At 36.9% G+C, this 21,906-nt stretch overlaps 1 protein-coding gene across 2 annotated transcripts in view; it reads left to right on the plus strand.

Annotated features, from left to right (window-relative positions):
* The window catches only part of CRIM1 (cysteine rich transmembrane BMP regulator 1), a 173,460-nt gene extending 154,918 nt beyond the window's left edge, over positions 1–18,542 (plus strand). For both annotated transcript variants that reach the window (XM_040058377.2, XM_040058379.1), the window contains exons 11-17: positions 3,052–3,261; positions 7,549–7,764; positions 9,503–9,724; positions 14,177–14,371; positions 15,365–15,487; positions 16,833–17,020; positions 17,438–18,542. In XM_040058377.2, coding sequence (XP_039914311.1) covers positions 3,052–3,261; positions 7,549–7,764; positions 9,503–9,724; positions 14,177–14,371; positions 15,365–15,487; positions 16,833–17,020; positions 17,438–17,614 — 1,331 coding nt within the window. In that variant the 3' untranslated portion in view covers positions 17,615–18,542. The remainder of the gene's footprint in view (positions 1–3,051; positions 3,262–7,548; positions 7,765–9,502; positions 9,725–14,176; positions 14,372–15,364; positions 15,488–16,832; positions 17,021–17,437) is intronic.
* Positions 18,543–21,906: the final 3,364 nt, after the last annotated feature.

Genomic DNA, 21,906 nt, shown 5'->3' on the forward strand with positions numbered 1-21,906 from the left:
TCCAGTCTATCACCTAAAATTGGAGTGCTGTTTCTTGGATGCTTTTCAGGCAATCCTAATGAGCAATGAGTAGAGAGAACAGCTGCACAGGAGAAAAGACTTGGTAACCTTAAGCTAAATGTTTCACACATGCCACATCCCAAACCTGTAACCACCAAGTTCCAGGTGGATATTGAGATCAGACGTTCATTTGTTGTCTGCCATATACTTGTGCTGCTTTTAGCATGTTTCTTCATTTTAACCTGATATTTTCAGATTATGTTTTTTATTAGTCTGGATATCAGACTTCCTTCATTTCTCATATCCATGTGTTGCATTTAATAACTTTTTTGTTTTGCTCAGAAATTAAAATTTTAAAAATTAAACAAGAAAGGATAACTGCTGAATGGTTATTAACTTGATGCTGCTGAATGAAATTAACTTGATCCGCCTCTAAGTAGTATTTATTGTTGTGGTGGTCATAAACATACCAAGCCATGAGCATATCACTCCAACATCACTTCATTAGCAGCTTTGTCAAAGAGTGATTAAAGCAATCACCAATATGTTCTGGGGAAAATGTGAGTCCTTGTTAAAATTTTGACCCAGAATCCTTAAGTAAGAGGAAGGGTTGGGTAAATCCCCCGCCTATGAATTAGCTCCACTTTCTAAATTGCTTCTGCCAGAAATAGCTTATGCTAGGATTAATAGAAGTAGAACCATAGAAGTACAGCCTGGAGTAGTACTCTGAGAAACCGAGAGTCCACTTCTTTACCCTTGTATAAAATACAGTGTATCTGGATACTCCTTCATAGATGTTTGTCTAAGATTTAATTTATTAAGAATCTCCACTTTCAAAAGACACAAAAAACCCAGAAGAAAACAGAAAGAGAAGAAAACAAACCTTTCTACAACAGTGTTTTCCTGTAGTTAGAAACATATGACATTTTAAAATGAATTTTCTAAAATTATTGTCTGCCTTTATACACATTGAACTGGTTTGAACTAGCAGACGTATGGAGCAGCTAAGCACCATTCCCTTTAGAATTCTTGCAAAATTTAAGAGAGACTTTTATAAACTTTTTGGGTGGGAAATAGGTTTCTAAGTCAGACAAACCCATTTACTGTGGTTTCTCATCGGTGTTCAAAAATTTCATACTGTACTTTAGCCATAGTAAAATCTTCATACTAGTAAAAATAGTTGTGCTGTATTTAAATTTACAGTGCTCCTGTACTTGTGTCTTATACTGAACTTGTCTTTTCAGCAGTGGTATCACATTACACACTTCCTTTCCTTGTGAACTACTGTATCTCAGATCATTTCAACCATGTCCCTAGTCAACTAGTTACTCCCATTTTGTATTTACACATTAGATTTTTTTCAAGTGTTAGCTTTTGTACTAATTGTTTTCACTTTTCAAATTTTAATTTTAATCTCAGTTTGTGAACTTAATTTTGAATATCTGCTTTTGTATGTTTCTCCAAATTATGGAGTGTACTTTTAAATACTTTAGGAGAAAAAGTCTGATTGCTTCAGATACCCTTTTCCTTTGCTAAATAAATGAACTCTTACTATCTAGGACTTCTGACTGTCAAAAATTATTTTAATATAGAGATATATTAATATATTTAATATAATTCAAATCATAATTTAAATATTTTGGTGCTGAAGTATGAAAGTATAGTAACTGAATTTAAGTTTTTTCATAGTACTTCTGTTCATGCAATAGGAGGAAGGTCTGTTCTAAGAAGTATTTTATCCTTATGCAGCACTTTTGTTTAGTTGACAAAATGGTATACTAATGTAGCTTCTGTGTACTAGCTTTCTATTCTGATAATGTGCCTCAAACTAACTTTGTACCATCTGCTTGGGAGATCATCTTGTATAGATCTGCCACTGGTGAAGAAGTGCTGACCTACATACTAGTGTGCAAAAAACAAAAATGACAACAAAAAAAACCAAAAAAAAAAAAAAAAAAAAAAAAAAAAAAAAAAAAAAAAAATAGGAAATGCCCCAGCCAAAAAGCCAACAAGCAGAAAAGCTGAACAGTTCATAAAATTACATGTAAATGTTAATACTTCTCATATATGATCCTTTTTTAAAAGAAAATGAAATTAAGAACTGAGTACAAATAACCTTATAAATATGTCAGCAGAACATGGTTGACATACCACTGAAAACAAGTCAGTTCACTGACGCACTGATCCTGCATCCTTCATCATAACAGTGATGAGGGAGTGTTTGGCTCTAAATTCACTCTGCTGATTAACAAAGAACATATTGAGGCTGAATCCTGCAGCACTTAAATACCCCTTAAGATACAAATGAAACTTTATCCTCCCTAGACCAACTGCTTATGTGTTCCAACAGAGTACAAGTAATGCCACAGTCTAAGCTACTGTATTCCTATCTCAGTATAAGCTAAAAGAAATGAGAGATGAAATTCTCATCATTCTCTTCCAAATATCTAATTTTTCATAGTAATAAATAATTTCTCAGAGGAAGTACTTTATGAAATGTTTCCACTATCTACCATTACCCTGTTAGCACCTGATGGCAATTTTTTAACATTTTTAAGACCATCTACAGCTCATTTAAATGTTTTTATATGCTCCTTGCTATCAGATACATTATAGAAAATCCAATGTGCTATGGTATTTAAATATTTCATTTTAAATATGCTTCATGCTTTCTGCTATTTCCCTCCATTGCATTTCTCTCTCTCTCTCTCTCTCTTTTTTTTTTTTTTTTTTTTTTTTTTTTTTTTTTTTTTTTAAATACGTATTATTTAAACACTACTGCATTTCTGGTTGATTAAAAAAGTATAGGTTCAACAGAAGAAGTGATTATATTTTCCAAGGAGATACATTCTACTACATCCTATTGTCAGTATACCTTTTAATTGTTTCCTGTGTGTTGTTACTTTATTTGTAAGTGTAAAGGATAGAACTATTATTAATTTGGTCTTATATGTGCTTAAAAAATAAATGCAACCCAGACACAAAGTTGGTGTTTCTTCCTAAGCAACAGATGCTTATCAGGACACTTGGTTTTCCTTTGGTATTTTGCAGAGGCAACAGCTTCTCTTATGCCTCCTGTTAAAACAGGCTCTTGCCTGTCCATGGATGGGCACCGGCACGAGAACGAGGAGAGCTGGCACGATGGCTGCAGGGAATGTTACTGTCACAATGGACGGGAAATGTGTGCCTTGATCACCTGCCCCGTCCCCAATTGTGGCAACCCCACCATACATCCCGGACAGTGTTGTCCATCATGTCCAGGTAACACATGATTTCTTCTACATGCTTTGTAATGGAGTTTCATTTCACTTCTGTTCTGTTTCTCAGTGCATGAAAATAATCTCATGCATACTTCAGTAGAAGTCAGAGATGAAAGTTTCTATGCCCTAATGTCATTAAGTTCTCAGCCGTGGAAAATGGGAACTTACATATTTAAAGCATGTGCAAGCTGTGGGTCCTAACATGTTAATCTTTTACACGTTGGAATCTTGAAACTAGTAAAAGTAAGTAAAAGTTTCTAGTCCGTTACCTTATTTTAATAAGCCATTACGTTTTCATTTTCCATTTTAAAGTGGAGTTTTATTAAAATGTATCTCCTGATGTCTGTTTTACAACTCCTCAAAGATGTACACAAGCAGATGTCTTAAATAATTGAATATTATGATTCTGTGTTCTGAGGGAAGGCTCCTATGCCACCAGCTGTAGATTATTTCAATACTTTCAGTGGGAAGGCCAAGTACAGTTCATGTTGCATTCCAATACAATTTTAATAAGTGTTAATATGAAAAACATCTATGAAAAAGTATGGGTAGAATGTAAGATTAAGACTCTGTTTTCAGAATTATTCCTACAGTATTTTATGTGCTAAGTAGATAAATTTGTAATACTGTGATATTGTCTATGACTTTATTGGAACTCCTGTTAGGAGTAAGAACAATGTGGCTCATGAAGCTTCTATAAATTGCAGAACAGTAAGACAGTATTGGCAGGATATAAGCAGTTAGGAACTTTTTTGAATTCTTTGTAAGTGACAGAAATCCTGGGGGCAAAATAAGCAGATCCTCTTTCTGAAAGTGAGAGAGAAGAGTGCATCCTCTCTGTGACCTAAGATAACCAATCTCTTTTGATTGCTTAAACAAAGGGTGATCAATCCAGTTCACACCTTGTGGTAACTGGAAAAATTCAGTAAGTCCCCAGAAAGATGGAAGAGTCCAAAGGATCTGAATCTCTTTCTGCCTTTTCACTATGATTTGTGTAGTATTGTAGGGAATGATATACTTCATATAGATGGGGGCAGGTTAACGTATCAGTCTTGCCTTATATAAAGAAACGAGTCAAAATTTAAAATGTATGGTGGTTGTTCCAATTCCAGCAATTCTCTTGTTAGGTTCCCAAGAGTCATCTTTGACTGCATTCTACTGTCAGCATACTCATGCATCTTGATTTACTGAACATGTACAGAACACCTCAGAGCATTCAAATAAGAGTAGTGGTAATTTTGGTCTTTCAGCTGAGCAGCAGCTAGTTACTTTGTGTATAGAGAGTGAGTTTGGGTAAATTCATTCACAAGCCTAATGTTCATTTTGTGGAAGAAAGGTCAATATGAAGTTAGCAGAACCTGTTATCTCACACTGGACATTCCTTGTGGATGAGATCAGCTTTTGATTCTGAGCACCAGCAGTGTTGGTCTCTTTTATAAAAGAGCAGTTGCTTAGGCAGCAGTGTCCATTCCTTCAAGAGAGAGGGTCTGCATAGGTTTCACTGTCTGACATCAATCCTGCGTTCAAGCCACCAGTCACCCAGCTTCTGTGTAAGGAAAGTCATACTAGGTGTAAACTCTTACAATGCAAGGGCGGACACAGCATTTTAAAGATGGCATCTATAAGTGTAGGAACTACTATGGCCAAATTAGTCTCAGGATGGGGTGTTTTGGTTTTTTTTTTCCCCACTGAGGTCTTGTATTTGTTAGAAATGTAATCCTGATTTTATTTTGCAACGTATTGATTCCCCACTGATGATGTTAAATATACATCATGGCTTTAAGTAGATTGGAATGCAGTTTGGAATTTTGAGACTGTAAGCAGGTCACTCAAATGTATATGCCATAAGGATATTGAAGTAATTAGCAGTCCTGATGTACTGGGTTTTGAATTGCACTCATAACCTATCAACAGGAAAGTGGCAGCCCTCAGAGATCATTTTGCAAACTGGGGAAAAAAGTGTGGTTGCATTCAATTCCACATTCAGTTCGTTTTCAGCAGAGCTGAAATATACCTTGAATGTTAAAACGTCCCTTATGATCACATTTCTGTATATTCAGAGGTTTACGTGGATCATCACAATGCTTGTGAAAATCTTAAGGTTTCCTGTAAGATTTAAAAGCCATTAATTGCTAATGTTTCACAGAACCATCCCGTGTAGAAAGTGTGTATTTGTTTGACCAATTGCTTTTTGAGGTAATGTAGTTGCACATTTGTGGCACTTCAGTTGCAGTGATACATCGTTATCATTGCTGCTAAGGGAGCAGTAGGGCACAACAGCACTGCTATCTGGTTGTGCTTTTTTGATCAAGAACAGTAATGAGATGTAGCAAAGCTGGCCTGTGACTTTGCAGAAAACTAAATGCAAAGGAGGCGACTCAGAAAATTTCCAGAAAATCTTTGTAATGCCTTTGCCATGGTGAGTTAAGATGCCATTGCATGAGATGTTATGGTTCCAGCTGAAATAAAAATCTAACAGTGACAAGGCAGCAGACTAGCAATCTTATTTCAGGTAAATGCTGCTGAATCGTGTATGTGGTTCATAAATGTAAACAATTGGAAAAGCATAGCATAAGCAAATTGGTGAAAGATAAAATAATTCCCTGAAAGAAAAACACAGGTACTTTGTGAATAAAGATCAGCCAGAGTCAGCTTCCTTGAGTTCTACTGATCATTGTCCAGAAGTGAAAACAAACAATTGAGTGGTGTTTCTTCTACGTGGCAGTGTCATAGAGCAAAGGGCACGAACGCTGTTCTCCAGACAGGAACAGCAGTGCTAGAAACATGAAGGGAAGCCACAAGCACTTTGTGAGCCTTGACCGGCCTAAATGACTGGAAGAGCTGCTGTACTCTTTACTTTTCTCTCCATAACCAAGAGATTTGGGTTAGGATGATGTTCACAACAGGCAGCATTATAATGAAGTAGGAGAGAAGCACCTTCGGAAACTGGTTTAGAGATGTAGCACAATTAGCAATTTTTCTTCTCCTTCATTCATAGCATAGGAAACCTGAGGAGGTTCAGTCCTTAAGAGAATTGAACTTAACATTCTAATGTTAAATGGGTTGAATTCAGGCTGAAGAACATCACTTACAAGCCTGAAGCTTCACTTGATAGCCTGTAGCTTTCAAAGTCATGGCTTCTGCAGCTGAAAAAAAAAAAATGGTTGTGTGATGCATCTTGGTATCTGTGGATAATGCATGGAAAAAGCTGGTGGGTTCATTCCTAGTCCAAAACAACCAGCATGGTAAGCAGGCAACTATTATTGCCCTTATTGCCCCTGGTGTGGGATAGGCTTCAAAGGATTTTAAGCAAGCTGAGGATGGTGGCATAACCTTTTCTTAATGGTGCGTGCTGAAGCACTCAAGGTGCCAGATAGGTTTATTTTCTTTTTTTTTTTTTTAATGCCCCAGAGGCTGGAGGATACTCACGCTGAACAAGGGAAACAGTTCCTTCCTTGACATGAAAGACATTGAATTTGTTCTCTAGACTGCCAGGGTGAATCTTTTAGCCAACACTGCAGAGGCGATGTAATTAATTGTTTGAAAAGAAAGTAAGGTTCATTTGGTGAGATACAATTACAAGAAGGATGAGGCTACACGCTGTGGCATTTCCTTGGATCCAGATGGGTTTTTTTTCAAATAAGGCAGATATATATCTTTTTTATGGAACAGTGATGAAAGCACTTCCACCAATGTTTAGTACTTATACATTTTTAGGGGGCTGGGAGGGGGGGATTCTGTGTTTTGCTTTTTCTTTTCTGGTGGGTTGGGGTTTTGAGGATGGGTTGTTCAGTTGTTTTTTTTTAATGTAGCATCTACACAGATAATATAGACGCATATATTTTGGGAAACTTAACCTTTACCAGGACTTCCTAAATCCCAGAGGAGAAACTTTCTTATCCATCCTTTCAGGAACTTATCTGAAACTAATATTTAGCAGTTAAGAAACTGCCTGATCGTTAGAATTTTCCAGAAAATGACAATTGTTTGTTGAAATTCCTAAATCACAAGTTAATTTGTTGGGTTTTTTTCTGAAATGCCAAGAAAGCTTGAAGTTATCTCTGATTTATATTAACTAGTCTTTATTCAGACTTATTCTCAAATTGTTTCTCGTTCATATATTTCCCATTTTTCATGAGATGAAGGTGCCATAAAGTCAAAAGAGCTTCATTAAGAATAATTTATATATGTATTTTCAATAGTAACAGAAATCCTTCATCTTGTTTACAATTGTTAATTATAAGATTCACAGTTGATTTTGCCTGTCTTCCAATTCTGTTTTTCCCAGATGAAATAATTGTGCAAAAGCCAGAGCTCACCAGTCCATCAATCTGTCATGCTCCCGGTGGGGAATACTTTGTAGAAGGAGAGACATGGAACATTGATTCTTGCACGCAGTGCACGTGCCACAGTGGACGTGTCCTGTGTGAGACTGAAGTCTGTCCACCTCTTCTCTGTCAAAACCCCACCCGCACACAGGACTCCTGCTGTCCTCAGTGCCCAGGTATGTGCTGACATCTGGCTTTCATCAGAGCCCTTCCTCCATCTGAGGATGTCTGATGTTTCGGTGTGAGAGTGCTTCAGTGTGTGCTCAGGTGGTTGTTGTGCTGCCTTTGTTCTTCAGCAGTTTGGGGTCCTCTAATTCATATGCAAAACTTGACTGTGTGCAAGAGAGATCTTATGTGTAAAGGGGAGTTGTGACCCTGAACTAGGAAAATCTTGAAGGCAGTCTAATGTAGGGGTTGTGTAAGAACCAGAATCCTTGGAAGGTTTATGAAATATGCACTCATTTATGGAGACGTGCAGGATTAGAGAAACTATGAAAGCAATCAAAGTGTTAGGTAGATACTGGCTTGTTTCTTTTTCTCTCTACACGCCTTGGTTTCTATGTACCTTTTTATTACTATCTTGTCTATTTGGGATTTGGTCTCAAAAACACTTCTGTTTGCTTTTACCTTCACATGGTGTCATTCTGAGAGTGATTTGGAGGCAGCTGAGTAATATCAAAGCATTCCAGCCTGGCAGGTGTGCCAGACTCCTCCTAGACTGCCTCACAGCGTCAAGAAGATAACAGAATTTGCTTTCCCACAATGAAAGATATTCAATTATAAATGAACGTAAATTCCAATTTTACATAGCAAATGGGGGAGTTTATTGCAGTGGAAATCTAGTAGAAACCTGTGAATTGCATGTAAACTCACTAAGAATATACACCTTTATTAAAACCAACATTAAAAAAAAATACTTTAGGAAAAAATAGAAATTAGGTTTTGACATTAGGTTTTGCTACAAGGTATTTGTTTGGGTTGGGGGCTTATTTCCTGACAAAATATTTTCAGTAAACATGGTAGCCAGGTCTCCTGATTTACTTTTTTTTTTCTTTATTAAAAATTAATATTTGCTTACTTCAAAATACTGTTTAGGAGGAGCTGTTGTTTCCTCACTGATTATATAATAAGCTTCAGTCTCATAGCTTAATGCAGTTAGATTGAGAACCTGATCTCAGCGCTCTTATGAATCCTTTCTTTTCTTCTCTTTTTCTTAGTCCTGTTTCTTGACCCATAATGTCTGTTAAGGTACAAGTTCATTGCAGGAATATGTCTCCCCCATGGACAGGCATGAGAATTAATGCAAAGCATTGGCATCAGGCTGAAGCATGATCAAGTTCCATTTGTTTCTCAAGAGCCTATAATTAGCTCATCTAAGGCCACTAGTGAAGGTGACAGCAGCATAATAGCTTTTCACTTTGCATCACTCAAAGACTTGGGCTGACATGGTAGAAGATGGGATTCAAGCTTTAGATCTTTTTTAAGATGAATTCCTATACACCATGCTATTTAGAGCATTCGGAGTCACTTTCTGAGGGGCTGCTTCTGATGGTGATTGCTTTTCACTTTGCTTTCTTTTTTCCAAGTTTTTTGTTTGCTTTTTTTCTTTTTTTTTTGCTTTTTGCTTTATTTTCTTTTTTTTAATCTTTATCAAATAAATACGCCAAAGGTCTAAATAAGCATTATGCTAGAGCATATCATGAGGTCTTCATCCCATATAAGGACTGAAGAGGGATGAGGCTCTGTCCTTCTAGTTCTTCTAAAGTAGTGAGCCAATGTGTAACAATTCCATTATGTTCTTCAAGAGCTCTTAACAGAGCTATGTTCTCTCATGGCTCTGTTAAGGAGCTATGAGAGAAGTTGCCCACTGTAAGTTAAATAACCTAATCTGTTAGCTAATGTTCCTATTTACAGATGAGACTCTTCAGCCCTCTCCATCAAGCAACGAGAGCATGCCCAGTTACTGCAAAAACGATGATGGCGATATTTTTCTGACAGCTGAGTCCTGGAAGCCCAATGTCTGCACTAGCTGCATTTGCCTGGATGGTGTGATCAGATGCTACTCCGAGTCTTGCCCACCGGTATCCTGTGAGAGACCAGTTTTGAGAAAGGGACAGTGCTGTCCTTACTGTATTGGTGAGCGAATAAAAACAGTTGTTAACTTGCTGTTCCCTTCCTGGGAATAGGACAGAAGTTTTATTTCCAAACTGAAATGCTTTCCCTGTTTGGTGAGATGCAGTCTATGCCACCAGTCGAACTGGAGAGTGAAGTCTGCATAGGGAGCTTTGAGGATCATCATCTGTGGGTTTTAGATAGAAGTGCATAGAGATATACATATAATTTGCCAACAAACTCCAGAGGCCATCCTCCTGGAATCTTGGTAAGACACCTCATTGGATGAAGACATTGCAAAAAAATTACTTTATTTAGAGGAAGATCTGCCAGGTAACACAACACGTGTGTTATATCAAGATTTATATGATAATATGAGGAAAACATTGTGACTGCAGAAGATGAGCTGAAGCATTCTGAAATCTCACAGAATGGAGAACTGTTAATAAGGTATCTAAATTAAAATAAAGGAAAAAATGGAATTTCATTAATGATAATATCTTTGAGATAAAAATAGGAAAAAAACACATATTTTTAAATACTGAAAATGCATAAAGAATTAGGGCCATGCACTGGTGTTGAATTTGAAGCTGAAGTAAATGGTGGTTGCTGTAAACAGCAAAAATTGCCAGGCCTTTTTAAAGTAGCAAAATTGGAGATCACTTTTCCACTGTGTGTTGAATAAGAGTATTTATGTACAGATGACTTTTTTTGTGAGTTCACAGTAAGTACAAAGGCTGTAGGATGGAAGCTGCTGATAGAGAGAAATCATATAATGAACTTACTGTATTTAAGTCTTTGTAGCATTGTTGGAAAGCATTCAAAGCTTACTTACCTTCATGTGCAAAAGTAGTCAGGAGAGATACAGTAGAAAAGAACAGTAAGGTGTATAAGAAAATTGATGGACTTTAAATATTTAATTGCACGGATGAGTCAACTTGCCCATCTATAAACAAAGCAGTCCTTCATCAGAAATATGTCAGAAAGATTGTGAAATATCTTCGGACATTGATACAACTCTTGAAATCTTTATATCATTGCAGCTAGAATAGCTTTAATAACAGGTGATAAATTTTTATATGATGTACAAGGAATTTGATGGAAGAATGCCTGGAAAAGTTACAAGGTATCCAAGCTTCAGTTGCCTTTGGAAACCTACTTAGATTCCTGATGAGGACATTTTAAGGTGAAAGTTCCATGTTAATCCTATTACTATTTCTTCTCATGGTTTGCATACAAAATGGGAAGAATTTAAAGTTTCTTTGACAGAAACAGTGTCTTGCTGCAGGCTTTTCTTCCAGTGAGTTTGAACCATAAAATGATTTTAATCCAGAAAACACTTTAACATTAAAAAAATAGTGTTTGAAAAGTTGGGCAATCACACCAGTAGAGTCAGAATATACTGGAGAATTCTATGGATAAGGAGGGGATGCACATGGGGAACTTCTGCAATGAGCTACAAAAATAAAACCTTTAAAACCTTGTTGCCCACATCTTGCATGTCAGGTTTGCAAATATATACACACAGCATGTAGATACAGCTTTAATTAATTAACTTTGAATGCTGTATAGTTGTATAATGTTGCAAAGAGTTAAATGTGTGAGCTATGAAAACTTAATTTTTTTTTTTTTTGTAGCAACTGCTCAGCAGAGCAAAATACAGAAGCCAGATTTTAATTAACACTCAGATATAAAGATTCTCAGTGATGCTACACTTTATTAATCCATGTTGTTCTATACAGTCAGAATGTTTTGTGGTTTAAATAACTGAAATTCATGAAAACTTAATTTTTTTGTGGTTTCCATGAATGATATATACTCTTACATGTAAGAGTAGTCAGGTCATGCACTTAATTTTCATCTTTCTGGTTCTTACTGATTTACTCTTCATTTTTGAGAACTATGAAGCGCATCTCTTTATAGAATTCTTTCTAATTATTTTCAGGTAATACTTGATAAATTGTTTAGAATGATAGAATCATTTATGTTGGAAAAGACCTCTAAGATCAATGAGTCCAGCACTGCTAAGTCCACCACTAGATCATGTCCCCGAATGCTGTGTCAACTCATCTTTTAAACGCCCTTAGGCATGGTGATTCAGTCACTTCCTTGGGCATAGGCAAACTCTGTGGAAAAAGGCCTTTTCATTTTTTGGAATTTGAAAAATTATACAGTTTTAGCACTGCATTATTTTATTCTGCTTCTTTCTGGATCCAGTTTGTATAGACTCAAATTCAAAATTTTACAGTCCTGGATGCTTTTTTGTTTGAATCTTCAAATTCATCCTGTGTGTTCAACATTCATCTTTCTCATGCAAAGAAAGATTAATTTGGAAAGATAACCTTCTAGTTTAGAGAGGATAAAGAGGTATCTGTTTGATTAGAGACAAGATTAGTCTTCTGCAGAAAACAGAGCAATGGCTGTTTACAGTAATTTACCAGATGAGAATGATTTTCTGGTGCAGCTAGAAGAATTTTGAGAGAAGTGGGTAGAGCTAGACACTGAACTATGTTTTTGTATGTGGGCTTCTTATTGCAAATCTGTCTTGTTTCCGCTGTCCTTGAGCACATGGTGGTGTTGTGGCCTTCATCTTCATCCTTGTTTATACTTTCATGGAGTTGGACACCAGAACAGGAGACACTCACAGGATAGTACTTAAAAATTTCCTCTTGAGTTTCTGAGGTACAGCACTGTAACTGTGATTTTTACCTTTGCTCATTCTTCTAAAAAATATTTGCTGAATTAAATTGTGATGTGTTCTTCACAAATTTGGAAAAGCCTGAGCAAGTTAAAGGACTGAGCAAGTTAAAGGACTTTTCTAGACAAACCAGCAGCTGAATTGAAGAAGGTGTCCTCGGTGAAGCAAGGTAACATTTTGGGAGCAAATATGAGTGGGCCAAGAGTGCTCAGCTTTAGGTCTGCATAGGTAATGAGCAACAGAGGTATGCTCAGGCTTTGTGCCTCATCTTGTCCCCAGACACACCTTCCTAACACAGGAATATGTGCCAAATGCATATATATGCCAAAATGCACGTAATCTAGGGAAGAACCTAATGTCCTTCCTGCAGCTTGCAGCCATCTTTTCCTCCCACTCTTCCTTTCCCATGCCCACACCACATTCACTTACAAATTCTACTTTGAGAGGTTAGGACCCAGTCATACTAAAAGCCATGAAAGCCATAAGATTCCAATGACCTTGGGAACCACTTGTGCTTTTTAGATAATTCCATTAATGTTTTCACAACAGTTCACAATTCTTGCTGGTCTTTTTTTGTGTTTGAATTTACTCTCTCAGATCCGTTGGACTGGTCTGCTGACTGCTAGCCTTGTTATTCCACATTATGTCACTCTATTATGTTGTCACTAATTAAAACCTCTTCTATGGCCAAAATATATAATAAGGCTGACACAGGGTAAATATGTGTAACTAGCGTACTTAAATATGTAATCTGTGTGAATGCTAAACCAGTATTTATCTGGAAGTTTATGATTTCATTCTGTTATCTCATTCATTTCTTTAATGTGCAAGCTCATGTCATCAGCCGGTTTCATAATAATTTTTGCCTCTAAGAAACAAAGGTAGGAGGAAGCTAAGATGAAAATGAGGTGCTGCTTAGCTTTTGGAGTTTCTGTTGTGTGGGGTTTTTTGACTACCCTCAAAGTGCTCCAGCACCAAAAAACATTCGAGGCTAAGCAATTCATTACTGCCTTCTCAGTGAAATAAGTTTACTGCAGACCACCTAAAAGGCTTCCATAGGACGCAACATTAAAACTTGGTGTATTGACTGCCTAGGCAGAAAGATCACGTCGATTTCCAATCTATATAATATTAACTATGGAAAAAATGTACTGGGTTCAGTTATTGCTCTTTTCCTGGGGTATTCCATTGATGCAGTTGCAGGGAATTATCAGATCCCCCTCAAATCTGTTTTATCATTACAGCCTAAGCCCTTCTAGTTATTTAATCTGAGAGTTGTTCCAATCCTTCTTGGCATCCTGCCTAATCTGCTTTTTTAAGTATTCTAGACAGAGTTCATCATTCTTGAGCTTTGGTAGTTAGAAATTTAGGTAGTTACCTAAATTAGTTAGGGGTTAGGGGTTATTTTAGCTTAATAGGATTCACTAGGAAACAAGGAGGAAGATGAGTAGTTGGCAGCCTCAAACAGTCAAAGAGAATGAGTTTTTCTTAATTTTCACAGCACTTTTGATACCATCTTTTCATGTTCCAATCATCCATCCTCTAGCCTCTTGCATTAAGAAAATTAGGAGAAGCAGCCCAGGCTAATTATGTACTTCATAAAGAAGCAGAAATTACATTCTTTTCCCAAAGATTTTCTGGAAGATGAAGAGAGGATCTTTTAATTACGCCTGGGATTTCTTTGTGGCAATTGTTTCACTTTTGTGTCTAGGAAAGAAATCAGATCGGTGTGTAATTGGCTGTTTCTGCATGATCACAGCAGTGTTTTCTTTCCACAGAAGATACAGTTCCAAAGAAAGTGGTCTGCCACTTCAGTGGAGAAACGTACGCGGATGAGGAACGCTGGGACATTGACAGCTGCACACACTGCTACTGCCTGCAGGGTCAGACTCTCTGCTCCACTGTCAGCTGCCCACCTCTGCCTTGTGCTGAACCCATCAATGTGGAGGGAAGCTGCTGTCCCATGTGTCCAGGTGATGTGATGTGACAACCCAGTTTATTCTGATGCTGGTTTCCTAGGACCGATAATAAGGTTTTTTAATTGGGTTTTGAATGTCAATCCCTGTTTGAGTAGCTTCACAAAAGCAACAGACTTTTTGACTTCAGGAAAATTAATATTCTTAACAGACAGGCACATTGTGGAAAAACATAGTTTGAATTTCACTTATTCTGAGAACTGTGAACTGAAAAATTGCTTGCCTCCATTTTGTCCTTTCACAAGGCTATAGAAATATATTAATGAAGTGGGAAAATTAATATCCCTACATCTCTGCAGTTTATGTCACAGTGATTAAAATTTGTCTTTTCCGAGACTCTTGGTTACTTTTCAAATATCCCATTGTTTTATTTATCACTTTAACTTGGCTTAAAAACAAAGTGACATTTTCCTAGCTATAGGCACAAGGGACATAAGAATTGCAAGTGGTTTTCAATGTGAGTCCTGATATATTTTTGCAGAAGTTTGCTCACCTTATTCAGTCAGCTGGTAACTACTTCTAACAGGACAACTGGGGATATTCAGCAGTACCCCCTTCTTGAAATTCTCTTCCTTTGAGGATTACAAAAAAAACCAAGGCAAAGAAACCAGTAGGGTTTTGCATATCAGCTGGGAAGATGTAGCCTTCCCTTCATTTTTGAGGGCAGGGGGTTTGTTGAGTGTTACAGAGGAGCAAGCCTGTAGTAAAGCATGTATTCTGAGATGGTGTTTTCAAAAGCAAGTTTGTCCACACCAGTCCTTTGTCCGATTCACATTATGATAATGATAATGACAACAGTCATGTATCCCATATACAATATGGACTAAGTTTTAAAACAAAATCCCAGGCTAATGATGAAAATTCTGAAACAAATAAAAGAATTTAAAGGACAAAGAACTGCAAATGGGCAAGTGTATTTCCTCAATTAAGAGCAGCACTGAGAAGTTAAGTAGCCTGTAACTTGTGAAACACATTTTTCTCATTTCACAGAGATGTATGTACCTGAACCCACTAACATCCCCATTGAGAAGACAAACCATCGAGGAGATGTAGAACTAGAAGTACCAAACTGGCCAACTCCGAGTGAAAATGATATAATCCACATTCACAGAGGTCAGATCTAATATAAACCAGGATAACTTAGAACTGTATTTATTCCCCATGTTTTAATGCATCTACTTTTTCTATTCAGGAAGCAGTTGTATCAGAGAATATTCTTCAGTGCATAATTCTTACATGCATTTTGCTTTGAGTAAAGATGAGTCAGTCAAATTATATTTATACATTTCGGTCTCGTTATCACTCCATGTTCTGCATAGAAGAAACATCTGTGTTGGTATGATGGAGTTCTATAAAATTTAGAATACAACAACATGATGAATCAGAAGTGATTCTTCAGTGTCTTTTCTGATTCAAAAAACTAGAAAGCAGGCCATTGGAGTTGATAGACCTTCATTTGATCCATCTGACATTCTCAGGAATAGATGAACAAAGATGGAAAAATATGTACCACAGCCCAACATATAGCCGTGATGTCAGACCTTAGACAAAAAAAAACCCACCTCAGATATAGTGACACACAGACAGTAAGGTTGTCTAAGAATGTAAATTCATCTTCTATTTAAAACTGCACTGTAATACTCTTCCAGCATAGAGGAAACACTCCATGCCACAGTTTTTGTTAACCTTTCCTAACTGAAGGTCAACCTGAACTATGTTGTTTTGTTTTTTTTTAATCTAAGGATGATCTCATAGCATTCTATTGTTTGGAGAAAGGATGCATGAAATGTAACTTAGAACAAAGTTCTAAGCTTACCCTTTTGTAACGACAGCATTTTAATTTCTCAGGCATTAGTAACCTGCTTGCCTGGGGATCATAAACACACACTACAAACTGTGAGGGAATTTTGTATATGTCATTGAAAGTTACCATTCTTTGCAATTACACACAAAACTTGCTAGAGTCTAGTAGGCTGCCAGCAGTCTGTTTTCACAGGCTGAGTGCTGCAGGTATTGTAATATGCTGTCAAGAGATGAGAGCACATCGTACTTGTCCTACCAGTTTTTAAAAGTGAAAAAATTACTTTCATCCTAAGATTTCCAAGTTCTCCTCAGCCTGAAAACACAGTCCGATTTTTTTTACAAGTAGGAATTTGGTTGTGATCAGATAAGATCATGCAAACACAACTGAGTTGGGAGATTATTGTCAGACTTGGTCGTTACTGTGCTTTAGGTTTTCTTCTATCTCCTCTCTTTTTGATGGCCTTTTCCTGACTGATATAGTCCCTCTACAAGATACTAGCTGTTCTAATTTATGTAAATAAGGTGACATTGCAGGAGAGAAGGCCCAAATTCATATGAGTGACAAGGTGTACACCTGAGACTTCTATAATTACATTCTTCCTTAGAGCCAAGGCCCATTTATAATTACTAACAAATGCTCCCCTTTGCCTTGCAGACATGAACCATCTCCAGGGAGAATACCGGAGTGGCAGCGGGCCACACCCCAGCGAGGATGCATCCGTCAGCTCTGTTGCCTTGGTGACAATCCCAATCACGATAGCGCTCTTACTGATCATCGTGCTCCTGCTCATCAACCAGAAGAAGCAGTGGATTCCAGTGTCCTGCTACAAAGCTCCAACAAAGGTACTGTTGTCTGTTTCCAGGCTTTCCCATTTTTACGAAACTGGGACCAAAACATTGTGGAAAATGTTAAATGATAAAGAGGCTGTTAAAAGTCTGGGAAAAAAGCTGCTGCACATCTGGGGCAACCAGGTTAAGCCTTTTTTGTGGTGCTGAATTAACAGAGAACAGTTAAACCAGCCCAGCTGGGATAGGGGAATACCAGAGCTCCATTCAGAAGATGAAAAATGGTGACTCTGAAGAGAGTGTTGATCTGTTACCATGTCTGACATAAGCCAACTTTAACCAAAGTCCAAACCCTTTCATTGCCAGTTTGATTTTGTCTTGTGCTGATGGACTTGAACAAAATGGACTTTTAAAATTATGTGTGGGATACAAAAACTGTAAGATTTACTCATAATTTCCTTTCTGTTTTAACAGCCTTCTTGCCTAAACAATCAGCTGGTATATGTGGACTGCAAGAAAGGTACCATGGTCCAGGTGGACAGTTCTCAGAGGATGCTAAGAATTGCAGACCCAGATTCAAGATACAGTGGATTTTACAGCATGCAGAAACAGAACAACCTACAGGCAGATAATTTCTACCAAACAGTTTGAAGAATTGCACCCTTACCAAGGATTTAAGAAAGAAAGAGAGAGAGAGACAGTCTGCTATTAAAATAAAACTAGAATTGTGCAGTTGCTTAGTGGATTGTATTGGATTTGTGACTACATGTACAGCTCTAAGACCTTTCTGGGATGAGCTCTGACTCCTGCAATGTGCCAGAAAAAGCATTCCCACTTTTCCTTGAGATAACTGACCAAGTGTTTTCTTAGAACCAAAGTTTTAAAACTTGTTAAGATGTATTTGCTTGTAACATAGCTATAGAGGTTTTTTGGGAGGGGGAATCAGGGGCTAGGGGTAGGCAATGAAGTAAAAGGAAGCTTCAGAGAAGAAAAGCTGGTCATGCTTGGCTGGAGACAAAAATAGACTGCCGAGCAGCAGGATAGTGGTTTTCCTTGTTGCTCTGAAATTGCATCTGTTGCAGCAAAAGCCTAACCCCAGGTGAAAAAAAAAATGAAAAGGTCTAATTATTTTTTCCAGCTGTTGCTACAGTAATATACTCCTAGAACAGAATTTGTCACATCACAGGTGTGGTGTAGCTGCAAATATTTTTCTATATGATGAGAAGCTGCAGTAGTTAATGAAATAGCAAGGAAAAGATTATAGCAGAAAATAAAGGGTGGGTTTATTAAGGATGTATAAAATTATACCTTGTGCTGCTTTTTGTTTTTATTTTTGTTTTTATTTTTGTTTTCTTCAAAGCTGATTGGCTAGATTAGCCAGACTTCAGCAGAGTTAGCAAATGACTGAGGCCTAAGTAATTCCTGATATGAGCACTGGATCTTTTGACAGCAGTATTGAAGGGAGGAAGGAAGGATGGAAGGAAAAGTCAAGAACACCATGCAGTTCCAGGGGCTTTTGTTTGTTTGTTTTGTCTGTTGTGGTTTTGTTTTGTTATTTTTATATCAATCTCTGGTTGTTCATACAGGAGAAGGAAAAATATTTTTGTTGGACAAAGCTCTTGCATACAAGAGAGTAAAAAAGAGACTGTTTTAAGGTTGTTGTTTTTTCCTGTTGATGTTCTTATTTACTGGTATGCAGATTTAGAAACTACTTCCATGCTAGGAAGCTGCTTAATTTTAATTGTATATTACTCAAGCACCTTTTTTGAAGCTCAGAAAAAAAAAAAAGGAGATCATGCTTCTTTAAACTTTAGCATTATAGGAATATTTATGTAAATATAATTATGCTAAAAAACAACAAAAAGTATTTGTATGTTTGTGTATATATATGTATATACAAATGCATGTAGGTATACATATGTATATATACGTGCATGTGTATATACACTATACATATATATACTGTATATATAAAATACTATGTATACAGTATATATTTTTTCTATTTTTTTTTTTTCTTGTTGAATGTATTTTTATCTGAGAGAGATTTTACCCAGAGCAGAAACAGATAACAGGCATTCCATATCAATGCTTAATTGCTTGTGAGTTTAGGAAAGACAAGAAAAGAGCATCTCATTCTACCTACAGTTTGATTTGATTTGATAGTGTTTGTGTGTGTGTGCGTGCGTGTGTGCACTCTTGTGTTGGCGTGTGTTCAGTTCGTGCACGATTATAGCAGTAAGCGTTGCTCTTGCTACATTTCAGGGTGTTTCTTATTTTTCTTTTCCTGCTTAGCCTTAAAAAGGCTTTTTAATGAATGCATTGGCTAGAGACACTGATGACAATATACATGCAGCACTAATCAACTCCATAAAATAACACAATCAGCTCCTGGATTTTGGTTGGTTTTGTTTTTCTTTTTTGGTTTTGGGGGGTTTTGTTTTGGTTTTGTTTTTGTTTTGTTTGCTTGGGTTTTTTTGTTTGTTTTTTTGCAAACAATTGTTTGAAACAACTACTGGAATATTGTCCACATTAAGCTGGAAGTTTGTTGTAGCTTGCCTCATTTATAACTCTGACTGTATAATACAATGTTAACTTTCCAAACAGGTCTTGGCACTTTTATACTAATTACCCATTTGTGCATTGCCTTTTTTCTTTCACAAATGCTTGTCATAAGAGACACAGATACCCAGTATGCTTAATGTGAAAAGAAAATGTATTTTTTGTAAAGGAACTCTCAAGTATTGTTGTAAATACTTGGTCAGAGATTGCTGAACTTTAAAACTGAAAAAAATACCTAATTTATTATTATAATGACCTAATTTATTAATCTGAAGATTAACAATTTTTTTTTGTTTTAGAATATCAAAAAGGTGTTCTAGCTGTTTGCATCAAAGAAAAAAAATAGGTGTATCATTAAGGGTCAACATTTTTTCTGCTTATATAACTTCAGTTTCCAACCACCAATAAGAAAAAATGTAGTCTCCCCAGTGTTTTGTACTCAATCTGATAATGAAACAGAGATGTTTCTGTCCAGTAACTACAGAGATTTCGACAAGACAAAACATCCATTCCTTGCATAAGAGTAAGCAGTCTTTATCCAGAAATTGTAAATGCTTGCTTTTGTTTTACAATCAAGGCCATATTCTGAAAATATTAGCAGGATATAGGACATGGTGTAAAATGTTTTTATTATTATTATTTTATTATTATTATTTTAAAGATATGATTTATCCTATGTGCTGTATCCATTACACTCTTTTACTTTGGTTCCTGTTGTGCTCTTGTAAGAGAAATGCAGATATAATTTTCTGAAAAATAGATGCATATGTGGCACTCGGAGTGCACTGCGGTTCAGCAGATTGCTTGTTTACTTTTTTAACTGTAAGGCGGTTTCTTGTAATTTGGCTCTTGGCAGCACAATAAAAAATTTTAAACCTATGGATGCGTGTCTTCTTGAATGTTTGTATTTATTACTTCTGGACACTGGACCACTGGTCATATAGATGAATCAAATGCAAAGTTATGCCTTTGTCTTGCCATGGAGTTTGTGGTCTAATCTTACCTGACAGAAAGCCACGATTAACCATACAAGATTCTAATGCAAGGTCCTACAAAAAGTGTATGGAATCAGAATTTGCACTTCATGAACTTCTTGAGCCGCAATCAACTACTTATCTATTAGGCTACGATGTTTTGGGGTTTTTTTTCATGTAGTAATTTTCAAGTTAATTACCTTGATGTCCAAGTTCTGATATGTAAGATCCGGGGGCAAGGTGGGTTTGAGATTAACTACTTGCTCTGTAAAAAAACTGCCTCCTTTCTTTGAACCTACTCTCATAATGGTTTCATTTAATATCCCTGACACTGCATTCAAAGCAGCAGTAGTTCAGTATTTATATGTCACCCATTAATTTAGAGACCTCTATCTTGTTCCATTTTTTCTTAAGAATCCTGATATGATTCTCCAGTAGTTCCATGCCTTATGGCCAACCTTGCTGTTCCTGTACATCCTTTAAGATGAAGGGTTCGGGGACTGAAAATGTCCACTTTGTTCACATGTGGTACTCCCTGGATCCAGCATGGTGTTTAGTGCTTGGATTGCTACTGATGGCTGAGTCAGTGTTCTTGCAGAGCTAGCTGCAATAATACAAAATGCCCAGTAGTTACTGCAAAGCCCATAATTGAATTTAACTAGAATAGTGCTTCCCTTTACATTTCCTTATGCTGAATTTTTTCTCCCTTGTTAGTTACCTGTTCCAGCATTATTGCTCCATCCCAAGACTAAGGCTATGGAAAACTTACGTATTCTAGAAGAGCATTGTAAAACTCTGCAAACATTTTGGGTTTTCATCAGGATGAAACAGAAAACATCATTGTACCAATGTATAGAACAATGATGCATCCACATTTTAACACTTGTAAGTAGTCCTGGCCTCCTCTGGCTTACAATGTCTGAAAGGATCATATCTGGAATGCATATTTACACTAGGGCTTGTCAGCTTGTCATAATCCTGAGTAGGATGGGATGCAAATCCTTTCAGTGACCTCAGTGACACTCAGATGCTTAACTGGGAATGCGTTTTGCATTTGCGCTGTTGCCAAACATCAAGTAGGAAGTATAGAAAGAAAATTAAAGGAGGCTCAAACCGAAGCAGAAAGTTAAGCAGAGAAAATTCCCATCACGTACTTTATGATATCAAAAGATTGTGGCTGCTCAAAAAAAAAAAAAAAAAAAAAAAAATAAAAAAAGTGCTGGTATGAAAAAGTATCTCCAAAGCTTAGATTCTTGCGTACTAGGTGACTGAATGGAGGCATCAGTGACAGAAATAAAAACAAGTTACAACAATACTACCTCGAATACTCCTACCACGGCAGGGGCGCTGAAATTGAGTGATCTTGAAAGGTCCCTTCCAAACCAAACCATTCTGTGCCTCCCCCTC

The sequence above is a fragment of the Hirundo rustica genome, chromosome 3 (genome assembly GCF_015227805.2).
Source record: "Hirundo rustica isolate bHirRus1 chromosome 3, bHirRus1.pri.v3, whole genome shotgun sequence".
Classification (NCBI taxonomy): Eukaryota; Metazoa; Chordata; class Aves; order Passeriformes; family Hirundinidae; genus Hirundo; species Hirundo rustica.